General features: G+C 43.4%; 1 protein-coding gene across 5 annotated transcripts in view; it reads right to left on the minus strand.

Moving 5' to 3' along the window:
* ptprub (protein tyrosine phosphatase receptor type Ub) overlaps positions 1-12,322 on the minus strand; it is a 202,328-nt gene that overhangs the window by 48,907 nt on the left and 141,099 nt on the right. For all 5 annotated transcript variants that reach the window (XM_060869959.1, XM_060869961.1, XM_060869958.1 and 2 more), the window contains exons 10-12: positions 6,942-7,143; positions 3,567-3,669; positions 2,408-2,681 (exon numbers count right to left, since the gene is read on the minus strand). In XM_060869959.1, coding sequence (XP_060725942.1) covers positions 2,408-2,681; positions 3,567-3,669; positions 6,942-7,143 — 579 coding nt within the window. The remainder of the gene's footprint in view (positions 1-2,407; positions 2,682-3,566; positions 3,670-6,941; positions 7,144-12,322) is intronic.

Here is a 12,322-nt window from a genome sequence, read left to right on the forward strand (position 1 = left end):
AAAAGGCAGAAAATAAGGAGTTCTAGATAATAAACGTCAGCATAAGGGAAAAAGATTAACAGTCACAGCTTGTCTTCATTTGTAGAATATCTGAGGAAGTACTGGGTTACCTTGGCAGTGCTGGATGTCACTGGAACTGTTTCTGTGGTGTTTGTCATAATCCCTGAGGGTAATTAGAGAATTAGACTAATGTGAGAGAGACAGCTTGTGTGTGTGAGAAAGCTGCAAGCGACCTGGGTTGGAGGAGGCAGACAGACCGATTAGGGCTCTAGAGGATCCTCGCTGAGTTGGCTTGGTGGTGGGCAGGTGTCAGAGTGCTGGTCTTCTCTCTCTAGGCATACTTCCAGTCATAGCAAATGCTAATCCAGCCCGCTGGTGAGGCTTTAATCCAATTCATTTGATTAATCCAACTGTGTAGGTTGTAGAGTAAGCCTCACCAATGTGTGGCTTTTATTATGCCATGCTCGTGCAATTCACCAAACTATAAACTTCTCTGAAAGTTGGTATTCAATGCTCCTTAGGCAGCAAGCAAGACCCATCTGTCCAGGCCTAATTTTAGCAACAACTGCTTACACGATAAACCACATTCCTCTCGCCAATGTAGGCCTGACTAATAGCATAAACTGCCAATTATCTATTTCAGATCATCTGCACCTGTGCCCAATTATGAAGGCGCAGTGGACTATGCCCAAGAGCTGGGATCCACGAAAGATGGCGAATGTCCACCGAGAGATGTATTGTGGTTAAATACAGCCTGAACAATAGAAGCCTGGCATGACACAGCTTATGTGTCAAAGCCAGTTCTAACCATGAACTTTTAATGTTACATAAACGTGCGAATGTGCGAATGAAGAGAGGATAGGAAAGCTGTGGAGTAATGCTGTTGTAATTCTCTGCTTATCGCAGATTTACTGACTGTGGGAATTTTACAGCATTCTCTCTTCCATACTATAAAGTCTGCCCTTACGCACCAGGGGTTGTATGCATTCTCTGTATGCATCTCTGCCGAGAGTGATGAGACACGAAAAATGATTAGTATCCATTTTTCATGTCTTGGTAAACATGACAAAATGCACAGGCGGAGATCTGATCTGACATCAACAACTCTGCATCTCAGAGACATGAAATATTCAAGTGCTGATCTGATGTGCAGAATTATGGTGTATAAAAATAGCTTACATTCTAGAGACCTATTAAGTAATTAAGGACAGATTCATGAACTGTAACATGCCCTCAATAACAACTGGCACCCTGCATGAAAATGAGCTAAATTAATTTATAAAAAGAAAAACACGTGCACTAATTAAGGCTCAAAAATACAGGAACATTGGTTAGTTTTATTTTCCTTTTCTCTTGTTGACTATAAAACATGACAACCATGTGTTCTCTCTACATCTCTATCCTCCTCACACTGTGGGGGAATAATAAGCTCATAAGCTCTGGCATATTTCCAATTGGATCATACATGTAAAACATTTTTGTTATGGCCTTAGTTGTGCTTAATGTTTTCTTTTTTATACCTGTACTACTTTAATACCAATATATTGTGCAGTTCAACATCCGTCTCTTTTTTGTGTTGAAATGTATTTGTGTAATTCGGTTAGTAACGGATGACTAAAGAGATGTGCTTAATGGTTAAGGTGTTGGATTACCAATTGGAAAGTTCGAATCCCGGACCCCCCAGGCTACCACTACTGGGCCCCTGAGCAAGGCCCTTAACCCTCAATTGCTCAGTTGTATAAAATAAGATTTAAAAAAAAAGTAAGTCTCTCTGGACAAGGGCATCGGCTAAATGCTGTAAATGAAATGAAATGTGTGTAACCAGATATTTATGGTGCAGAGAAACCGGATATATTTGAAGGCAAAAACAAGAGTTAATAGGTACTGATGGCAAATAATGAAAATATATATTATTTATATATTTATGTTGGTTTGAAATATTCACTACAGGTGTCAATCATTTTGCCATGCATTCCTTTACAATTACATAAAAAGTAGTTCTAATGAGAATAAATAATATGATATTCCTACTTTTGCTTGAGTGGAAAACTTTAATTACAGTGCACATATTATACAATCATTTATACTGAGTCTTATGAAGGTCACCAAACTTACTTAGTTATGTGTTGTCTGTACGTATGTGTTGTTGTGGTTTGTATTCATTCTAATAAATTGAACACTGTTCCTTAATTTGCAGTATCTAGTAAATTTCCACAGAAACATATAGATGAAGCTATTCATCAAAGTCAGCCGAAGCTCTCAGGCTGTGTATATAGTTGTTAAATTTGAAAATAATAATGAATAAAGTTTATAAAACTAATTTTCACTGTTTATTTGAAAATTTACACAGAGCAAATCGCTTTATTGAAAATGTTCTGCAAATTCAACCCAGAAGTTGCTCACTCACCCCTCGGAAGTTGCTCATGGCCTGGAAGTAGATGAGGTAGTTTTTCCTGGGGTCTAGTGGGCTGTTCCAGTAGCCATTGTAGGTGTGGTTGTCCCCTACAGTAAAAGGTGTGGTCTCAGCCAGGCTGCTTGGCGGCAGTTCAGCCGTGCAGTAGTGTGGAGCGCCACGTGCCTGCGCCTCTCCATGAGAGGTGGGAACGGGAAAACATTCCTGCATCCCCAACTCTCTCTTCAGCTTCCTCCCACTCTCCTCCTCCACAACTACCTGATATGTACTGAGGAGCAGAACACAGTGAGTCATCATTATTAATATATTTTATTTAATATCCATACAAATTTTATATCAACACATGAGCAAGTCAGTGAAGCCATTTTATGTAACTGTTTTACAAATAAAGGAATAACAACGTGAGGTCTGAAGTTGAGTAATGTCAACGCAGTCTGTGTTTTACTCAATAGTGAAATGAAAAGCAGATTAACAAGATGCTAAATAATCAAGCAAGCTGCAATATTATGCCACTCAAGGAATATGATTCGCAAAAGAGTTTTAGCACACCAGGATATATATATATATACTAGGGCTATCAACTTTAACACATGCGATTAATACAAAATCCTTATCGCCTTAAAACCATTTCACGCAAATAGTGCAAATAAATTACTGAAACACACAAAGGTGCATCACTGACTTAATTTGCATTGTCTAGATGATATTGGGCGTTGGGAGTTTATCACTCTTAGCATCTACAATGGTGCAAGAACCAGTAACTCGTAGGCGGAAATTTCTCTTTTAAAAGAAAATGGCATGGCACTCTGGATAAACGCAAAGTTGTGTGCATGCACTATAACGAAGAACTGGCCTACCTTCAAAGCTCATCGAGTTTAAAATATCATTTAAAAGCAAAACACATCACAGGTTCTACTAGCAAACTGACCCAGACTAGATCAAAGTACAGTATATGCCGTGTGAGTAGACAAACGTCAGCCGTATGCCTTAGCAGCTGGTTAATGATAGATAGATATATAGATAGATAGATAGATAGATAGATAGATAGATAGATAGATAGATAGATAGATAGATAGATAGATAGATAGATAGATAGAAGTGTAAATAAAATTAGATGTATCTGTGAAACATGATGCAGTGATGTCAATCGCACCTTACTGGAGCACCACGGCCTTGGGCAGGACGCAGTAACACGGTTATAGTGTTCTCTGTCTCACTCAGTGGTCCTGGCATATCTCCATAGTCAAAGGTGGGTGCTTTACATACAGAGTGAGAAGAAGAATGAAATAAGATATTAAAAGAACCTGAGTTACAGCTTATTTTTCATGCAGTTGATGCATTTATTTTGCTTTTTACATGAAAGTGTCACACTGGTGAATTATAAATAATGCTGTGAAAGTTAGCAGAGATGCTGATGCAAAATAGCTTACACCTATACTTACCTCTATTCATGTTATCTAGCCATAAAACAACACATTATACCTTCTTTATTACTCTTACTTTTCTCTGGCCCTAGTGGTTGTCTAGGATACAGGGTGCAATTAAAAGGCGCAGAGTTCCAGGAAAGGCTCTGGCCTGAACAGGGTAGGTGAGACAAGGGGAGGGAAGGCAAACAATTACTGAGAAATCAATGATTATGGCATTAAAATGGATGCTGGTAAAATCACAGTGCATGCAGTGTTCAATTAAAGTGAGGTCTCTAATAGCCTCGACTCATTCAAAACGTCTGCGTTCATTCAGTTGTACAATTACAGGCGATAATGACTACACACATACAGTAGTTGCTAGCAATATACAGAGGACACAGAGAACATAGAAAATAGATGTGGAGCCCAGGGGAAACCCTTCAAATGGTTACCTTTATAATTTGTTTTTATTATGTACATTCTGAAATCTCAAAATTTTGTATTATGTGTATTATTTGCACTTAAGCTTTTCAAGTTTGTTTAACCCTAAAAGAAAGAAAAACAAAGAAATTGCTTCTAAAGACTTTATTCTAATTGCACTGAAAGATGCACCACCTACCACTACATTTACATATCAATTTGCTGCCAACTTTGAAGAATTATAAGTTTACAATGAGACAACTGTTTTGGATATCAGCATTATTCAGATCAATTCTCATCTCATCACTCAATCACAGCATTTAAACATAAGGCTCAACATTGTCCTTTCACTCCACTGATCACTGTTTGTGCATTGGTGGGGAAATAATCGCTGATTAGTCAGATCTGTTCTTTTGACAAAATTACTGTTATTAAAATCTGTTTATTGGGTCATTCATGCAGCGCTCTTCTCTGTTTTGAGGAGCATCCTGGACAGTTTGACTACCGGTGTCTGATTACAATCTGAAGTCATTAGGTTTATTTTTGTTCACTATGACACGTATATATCCTACACCTTAAGAGCATGACTGTGATTGCATTATGATGAATGATCTTTACAGAAAAACACCCAAGTTAGAAAGTAGCCCAAATCAAAACATCTCTATTTTGTTTTTACTAGAAATATTTATTTTAATTTCTTTAAAGTTTTCAATGTATATTACTGTTAATTTTTTTATTTTATTTTTTTAAAGAAAAACTGTTAGAATACCTCTGTATGCTGTAGCATTGCCTAACATTTACAGCATTTGGCAGATGCCCTTATCAAGAGTGACTTACATTTATACAACTGAGCAGTTGAGGATTAAGAGCTTTGCTCAGGGGTCCCAGCAATGGCAGTTTGGTGGTCCTGGGATATGAAATCACAAACTTCTGATCAGTAGCCCAACGCCATAACCGCTCAGCTACCACTGCCTCAAACTTTATCACTGCCTCCGCAAATCTGCTGCAACTGATTCCCTTCACTGAAACTAAGTGCTGTGCCCAAATCTGTTCTTGTGTGATAAGGTCAGTAGTCCTAGCTCAGTGGCTAAAATATTAGACTACCAATCAGCAAGTTGTGAGTTCAAATCCCAAAACTCCCAAGCTACTGCTGCTGGGCCCTTGAACAAGACCCTTAACTCATTAAATTGAGATATATTTTGTTGCTCTGGATAAAGATGTCTGTTAAATTACATAACGTCACTGTCGGGCGGAATCCTCGTATCTCCAAAACCATTATTTTTCAGGAAATTAAAAAAACGCCGTATTTTTTGAGTTATTAAACATTGTATCATTAAAGTTGTTATTATACCTAATATTGCTATCATACTGTTATGTACCAACATTAACACAACATTTTCCCAAAGTCACGTTTACAAGATACAAGCTTTATGACGGGAGCAGGGAGATACAAGATTATGCTGTCATTGATAAGAATGGTACGGACACAGACGTCGCTGCTGCCAGCAGTGTTCAATAAAGTCTGCGGTCACGAGATTTGCACTCAAGCTATTTTCAAGACTTTAGATTGGTTAATAACTTGTAAAAATAACAGACCCACATGGGGACTGACCAATAGCATCGATATGTGAAAAAATATGAAATGGACAAAATTTGGACATAGGAGGTTTCCGACCCGACAGCGACGATAACCATAACAATGTCAGTGCTGGTTTGCTGATGTTGGTGAGGAAGAATCTGTGTGGCCTGAATGGAGCCCTGACCTCAACCCCAGGCCAGGCTTCGCCACGCTACATCAGAGTCTACATCAGTGTCTACATCAGTCTCCACTAGCTCTCTGAAAGGAAAAGTCTCCACAACCATGCTGCAAAATCTATAGGAAAGCCTTCACAGGAGACTGGAGGTTGTTATGTCAAACTCCATATTAATGTCCAAGGTTTAAGAATGGGATGTTCAACAAGAACATATGGCTTTGATAATTAGAAAATAAACTAATTAGTTTATCCATAAATTGTTTATCCCTAATGATATTGCTGAAGGCTGAAACATATCCAGTTTTTATCTCTTTTTTGTGTTCTGTCTGTTTATGAACTTTTTACTATAAAAAACATATTTCTAGTCCTTGTACATTCACAATTATACTACCTGAAAATCCTCACACTAATATATATCACAACACACTCTAAACATTCCCATATGGCTGTCTACACACAGAACTGAGGCTCTGTATTCTATGGGACTGCAATCATGCCCAGCTGTTAGGAGCATACGGTGATGTACAGTGTGTTAGTCTGTGAAACTCCTAGGTGTTGAAGAGATGACAGGGTGTCAGTGATTTTGAGCACGGAGAAAATGTTACCGAAGGTGCTGTTCAGTTTGGAGCAGCTGAAGAGACTTTGCTCAGCTGACATGCATATATACGAGGCAATACCAGTGTGACATTGCATATACTCACTTGTGTACACACACGTGTATGAACATACACACAATGCACGCAAAAACCAAACACACACTGTTTTGTCCTTTTTTCCAGTATTTTTTTCCAGATAATTAATTGCCATTAAGCATCAAATAAGTGACAGAATTTTTACAGCTCATTAATTACAAGGCAGCTCTTACAAAGCTGACCTATTACATGTCAAGACAGGCAGGTGTGCGCACACACATGCACACACACAAACACACACGCATTTAATTCATACCTGAGATGTTGGTGGTGATCTCTGTGAGAGCCGTCTGACCAAAACCTTTGGCAGTTCGTGCCCGTACTGAGATGAGGTAAGTGGTGCCTGGATGTAGGTTAGAGAACATGTGGTATGTTTCATTCCTTAGCTTGGACACAGTACGCCGTGGGCCTGGCACATTGATGCCAGGGTCAGAGGATTCAATGCTCTGGTAGCTAATCTGAAATAACAAACATCAAGGACACTTAAATGACGTACACTGTGTAATTGTGCAATCACTCGTCAGAACCCAAATAGGCATCGAGAGCGATTTGTAAATCTTTGCAGTGTCAGCTTTTCTTCTCCATCTCTATACATTTATATGCTTCAACAAATTACTAACAACACTGTTAGACCTGCCGTCTGAAATACACTAGATTAATCATAGAAAAGGAACCAGGCCATGTGATGATTAGCATTTTGGGGTTTTGCTTGTGTTGGTTATTACTGACATGTAGAAAATATTATATATAAATCATTTGTATACTGTAGACTTAACATAATACATAATAACTGCTACTGTAATCCTAAAGGCTGTCCTGTGCTTATTCCCAGACTGGTGTTCACACTGATCATCATTTCAAATACACTTAATACTGATACTGATTGACTTCATAGCTTATAGTTGTAGAGGATGAATAATTTACAGTTCCTCTATCTGGTGTCACCTCGAAGACAAGAGGCTTTGAGGAACTTTTGCCTGCTACTGCCTTTAGGGGTCTAAATGTACATCCGGAGATACGTAAAGTTGTTTTGTGACAATGTTTATTGTTTCAAATTCCACTAATGCAAAAGGTAATGCACAGTATTTCAGTAGCTCATAATCTAGAGCAAGCACTACTGCTTACCATGCAACATTCCTCTCCATAATTTGTTGGTTTCAAACATAAACAACTTCATCGGTTACTTAATTAAGTATTTAGAACATACAGTACAATGATTCACAGGGATTAGTTCAGAGATTATGGGGTTAACTACTATAGCGATGCAGATGACACACTGTGCTAGTGCTCTACTGTCCTAAATAATTCAAGTACAATAATGATCTTTGATAATTTACTACTTGATTGAGCAATGTTAATATGCATAAGGCTAGAAAAATAATAGAAATTTTCAAAACCCAGGTGTTGGGTTTGATGTAGAAGATTGATCATTTTCTTAATAATGTTACAAAGGCTGCCTTTTATCAACCTGACACTTTGTGGAACAGAGACACTGACCCCTGCATTTATCACTGGCAGACATTATTACTCAAATGCTTTTTCTTCTGGTGAAATCTAACTAATAGACTTTAGCTGGTGCAAAATGCTGTAGCTAATATTTGGACATAAACACAATCACTCGTATTTGTACTTGCTTGTGATGTGTATTGACTACCTTTACATCTCAGAATCTACTTTCACTATTTTATATAGTATGAATATATAGTTAAAAAAGTTGCACATTTTATCTTATTAAATATATCGCCAAGACTCTGTGGGCACCTGATTTTTTTTACCCAAACTGGCAAATTGTTGGACGCAAACAACTCTACAGAATGTCTTTGTGTGCTGTAGCATTATAATTTCCCTTCACAGGAACTAAATGGCACAGTGCAAACCTGTTCCAGCATGACAATAACTCTGTACACAAAGCAAGCTCCATCAAGACACTGAGTGCCGAAGCAGGAGTGAAAAACTCAAGTGGCTTTCACAGAGCTCTGACCTCGACAGAACTGAACAGCTTTGGAAGAAACAGGGACACTTGCTGTGCCCCAATAATATAAACAAACATTATTTGTAATTCTTTTTTCCACCAGCTAGCCTATATTATGTATTTAGGTACTAGTAATTCTCTATAGCTTGCTGTTTTAATATTGTATTCAGTAATTGCCATTTGTGGTGATCATGTCACTTCCGGAGTTTCGGGAGCTGGTGCACTGGTCGTGACCTATGGATGGGCAGTTAAATAAAAAAGGTGCATGATGAGAGCACATGGTTTTGCTGTCAACATGATTGCTAGTTCCCTTTCGATACTCCACTCATACTGCGTATGGGGGGAAAAACTCCTTTTTTCCTCAATACTGAAGCCTTTTTCAATAACGCAGTGCAACTGCACTGCCATTGGTTTAATCTGTAAACTTTTTTTTTAAACTAATGACGGCGCTGCGTAGCTGCGCGAGCCTGTGGCGATGCAGCACGCCAAAGCCCGCTAAAAAGGGGCGGGGCGTATAGCTATATAAGCAGGCAAATCGGCAGAGGAAATCAGAGCTTACTCCTTCAGCGACGACTTCACTTCGCTGAATTTCCTCTGAACGCCTTCGCTGGATTTTCGCCGTTGAATAGGCACCGCAGCAGACCAGCTGAGACCGCCGACCGTTTGCAGTGCCGGCGCTCTTTAGACAGCCGCTTCTTGCGCCGTTCTCGGGCTGCTCAGGCGGGCGATCTCCTGCCGCCATCCGGCGATCAGAAAAAGAGCTTTCCAGCGGTTTTCACCGCTCTAAAAGAGCATTTCCAAAAACGCCGTTTTAACGGCGGCGGCCATGCCGCGTCACAACTGTGGCACATGCAGAGTCCCTCTGCACGACAATGACGGCCATGAGGAGTGCGTTTCCTGCCTGGGTAAATCCCATGCTGAAACTGCACTCACTGAGTCCTCATGCTGCTTCTGTTAGAGCATGAGTCTCGCCTCTCTGCGCTCGCGGATCGCTTTCTTTAATGAAAGTGACCCCGCCCCTCACACCCCCCCCGTCCTTTTCCTCCCGCGAGCCGGCCAGGAAGCGACAGCGGGGAAGAGGGGCTCAGCGCCCGGGTTTGGGTGAGCTCACACCGGCTCGGCGCCCGCGTGCCTCACCCTCTCCAACGAGAGAGCCGTCCCCCGTCCTCTTCTCACGCCCAGAGCAGCGTCCCTCAGCTGAAGTGAGTGACCTCGTCTCATTTGGCGGATCAGAGGACGAGCCGCTTGACGACTCCATGTCACTCGCGGCTTCTACTTTCGTCAGTAGATGGCTCTCAGGAGAAGGGCTATGAGCAATTGCCGCCCCTGGACGAGGCCGTGGCTACTCATCTCTGCCCCCCCCGCGGCTGTGGGGTGGAAAAGCAAGAGAGCCCTTCCTTCAAAGCCCTGCAGGATGACATCTGCCATGGCTGGCAGAGCTTACACTTCTGCGGGCCAAGCCGCTTCAGCACTACACACCTTGGCCATTCTACAGGTGTTCCAGGCAAAGCTTCTCCGTTCCCTGGATGAGTCGAGCCCTAGTGAACCTGCTTTTTGCGACCTCTGCAGCGCCACAGATCTGGCCCTGCGCGCCACAAAAACCACGGCCCAAGCCATTGGACGATCCATGGCCAACCTGGTTGTGCTGGAGTGCCACCTCTGGCTTAATCTCACTGAGATTAAGGAGAGCGACAAGGTGGCCTTTCTAGATGCCCCAGTCTCTCCATCCGGTCTCTTCGGAAGGGTTTACGGAGCGCTTCACCGCAGCACAGAAGTCGTCCCAGGCTATGCGGCACTTCCTGCCCAAGCGCTCCACCTCTGCCCCAGGACTGCGCCGACTCAGCGCCAGAGCAAACCTGTCCCTTCTGCCCCCCAGGTGGCGCCCCCTAAGGAGCAGCACCCAGCTCACCCCACTAAGTGCGCTAAACCGCCTGGACGTCAGGGCCCCCGGCAGAGGATTGTGCTGGACCCGACGCCCTCTAAATCCTCCTGATCGTTGGGGAAGGAAGAGGAAAGAGCAAAGTCCCGCCACAGCCGGACCACCCCAGAAGCTCTCTCGCCTGCCGGCTTTGCGACCTGGGCCCACCGGTGTTGCGTCCACGCAAAGCACTGTTGTTATGGCAAACACAATAAAGATTTCACATTTTCTAAAAGAGAGCAATTTTCCTCTTCCACACTCGTCAGTGTTCAGGCCCCTAATCAGTGGCCTGCCATCCGACACTATCCAGCCCCTTGTCACGCGGGCCGAGGCCTGGCAGGCCATCCCCGGAGTGTCCAAGTGGGTGTTGGGGATAATAAAATACGGCTACTCACTGCAGTTCGCCCGGAGACCCCCACGTTTTCGCGGGGTGATTCCCACTTTGGTAGAGCCGGACGACGCCCAGGTCCTCCGCACCGAAGTGCTGACGCTGTTGAGGAAGGGAGCCATAGAGATGGTTCCTCCCTCAGAAAGCGGGTCGGGGTTCTACAGCCGTTATTTCCTTGTCCCCAAGAAAGATGCCGGTCTCAGACCCATCTTAGACCTCAGACTCCTGAACCTCTCCCTCATGAAACGGAAGTTCAGGATGTTGACACTGAAGCAGATCCTCACGCAGATTTGCCCCGAGGACTGGTTCTTCTCGCTGGATCTGAAAGACGCTTACTTTCACATCCAGATAGCCCCACATCACAGACGATTCTTGAGATTCGCGTTCGAGGGTGTGGCTTACCAATATGCAGTCCTTCCCTTTGGGCTGTCTCTAGCTCCACGCACTTTCACGAAGTGCATGAACGCGGCACTTTTCCCTCTGAGACAGATGGGAATCCGCATTCTGATTCCGCATACTATCTCGACGACTGGCTCATTCTAGCCCAGTCGCGAACCGAGCTAGACCACCACAGATCCGTGCTCCTGAGCCACTTAGAGTGCCTAGGACTCAGGGTCAATTTTGCCAAGAGCTCACTGCTCCCCAGCCAACGTATTATGTTCCTGGGAGTGGTTTTCGACTCAGTCCGCATGAGGGCGGTCATATCACCAGAGCGCTCTCTGGTACTTCAGCAGCTCGTGGTCTCTGTCAGGAACAAAGCCTGTTTCCCTCTGAAGTTCTTTCAGAGGATGCTAGGGCTGATGGCTTCCACCTCCCCAGTTTTACAGCTTGGCCTCCTACGAATGCGGCCCCTGCAATACTGGCTGAAACTCCGGGTCCCACCTCACGCTTGGCGGCACGGCCGCTTTCGCGTCAGAGTCAACCAGGCCTGTCTAGCAGCCCTGGAGCCTTGGATGAACCCTGTTTGGTTCAGCCGTGGAGTACCCCTACAGGCGGTTTCCAGAAGGACGGTGGTCTCAACAGATGCGTCCAACCTGGGTTGGGGTGCTCTGTGCGAGGGCAGACCAGCCTTCGGCTCGTGGTCGCACGAGGACAGCCATCTCCATATCAACTGCCTCGAGATGCTGGCGGTAGAACGAGCCCTTCGATCGTTTCAGGCGATCCTGGAAGGGCGCCATGTCCTAGTCCAGTCGGACAGCATGACAGTGGTGTCCTACATAAATCACCAAGGTGGCCTTTCGTCCAGCCGCCTCTACATGCTGGCAAAGCGCCTCTTGGACTGGGCATTACCCAGGTTGCAATCGCTCAAGGTGACACACATACCTGGCAAGTCGAATCTGGGAGCAGACATGCTTTCGC

The sequence above is a fragment of the Tachysurus vachellii genome, chromosome 5, assembly GCF_030014155.1.
Source record: "Tachysurus vachellii isolate PV-2020 chromosome 5, HZAU_Pvac_v1, whole genome shotgun sequence".
Classification (NCBI taxonomy): domain Eukaryota; kingdom Metazoa; phylum Chordata; class Actinopteri; order Siluriformes; family Bagridae; genus Tachysurus; species Tachysurus vachellii.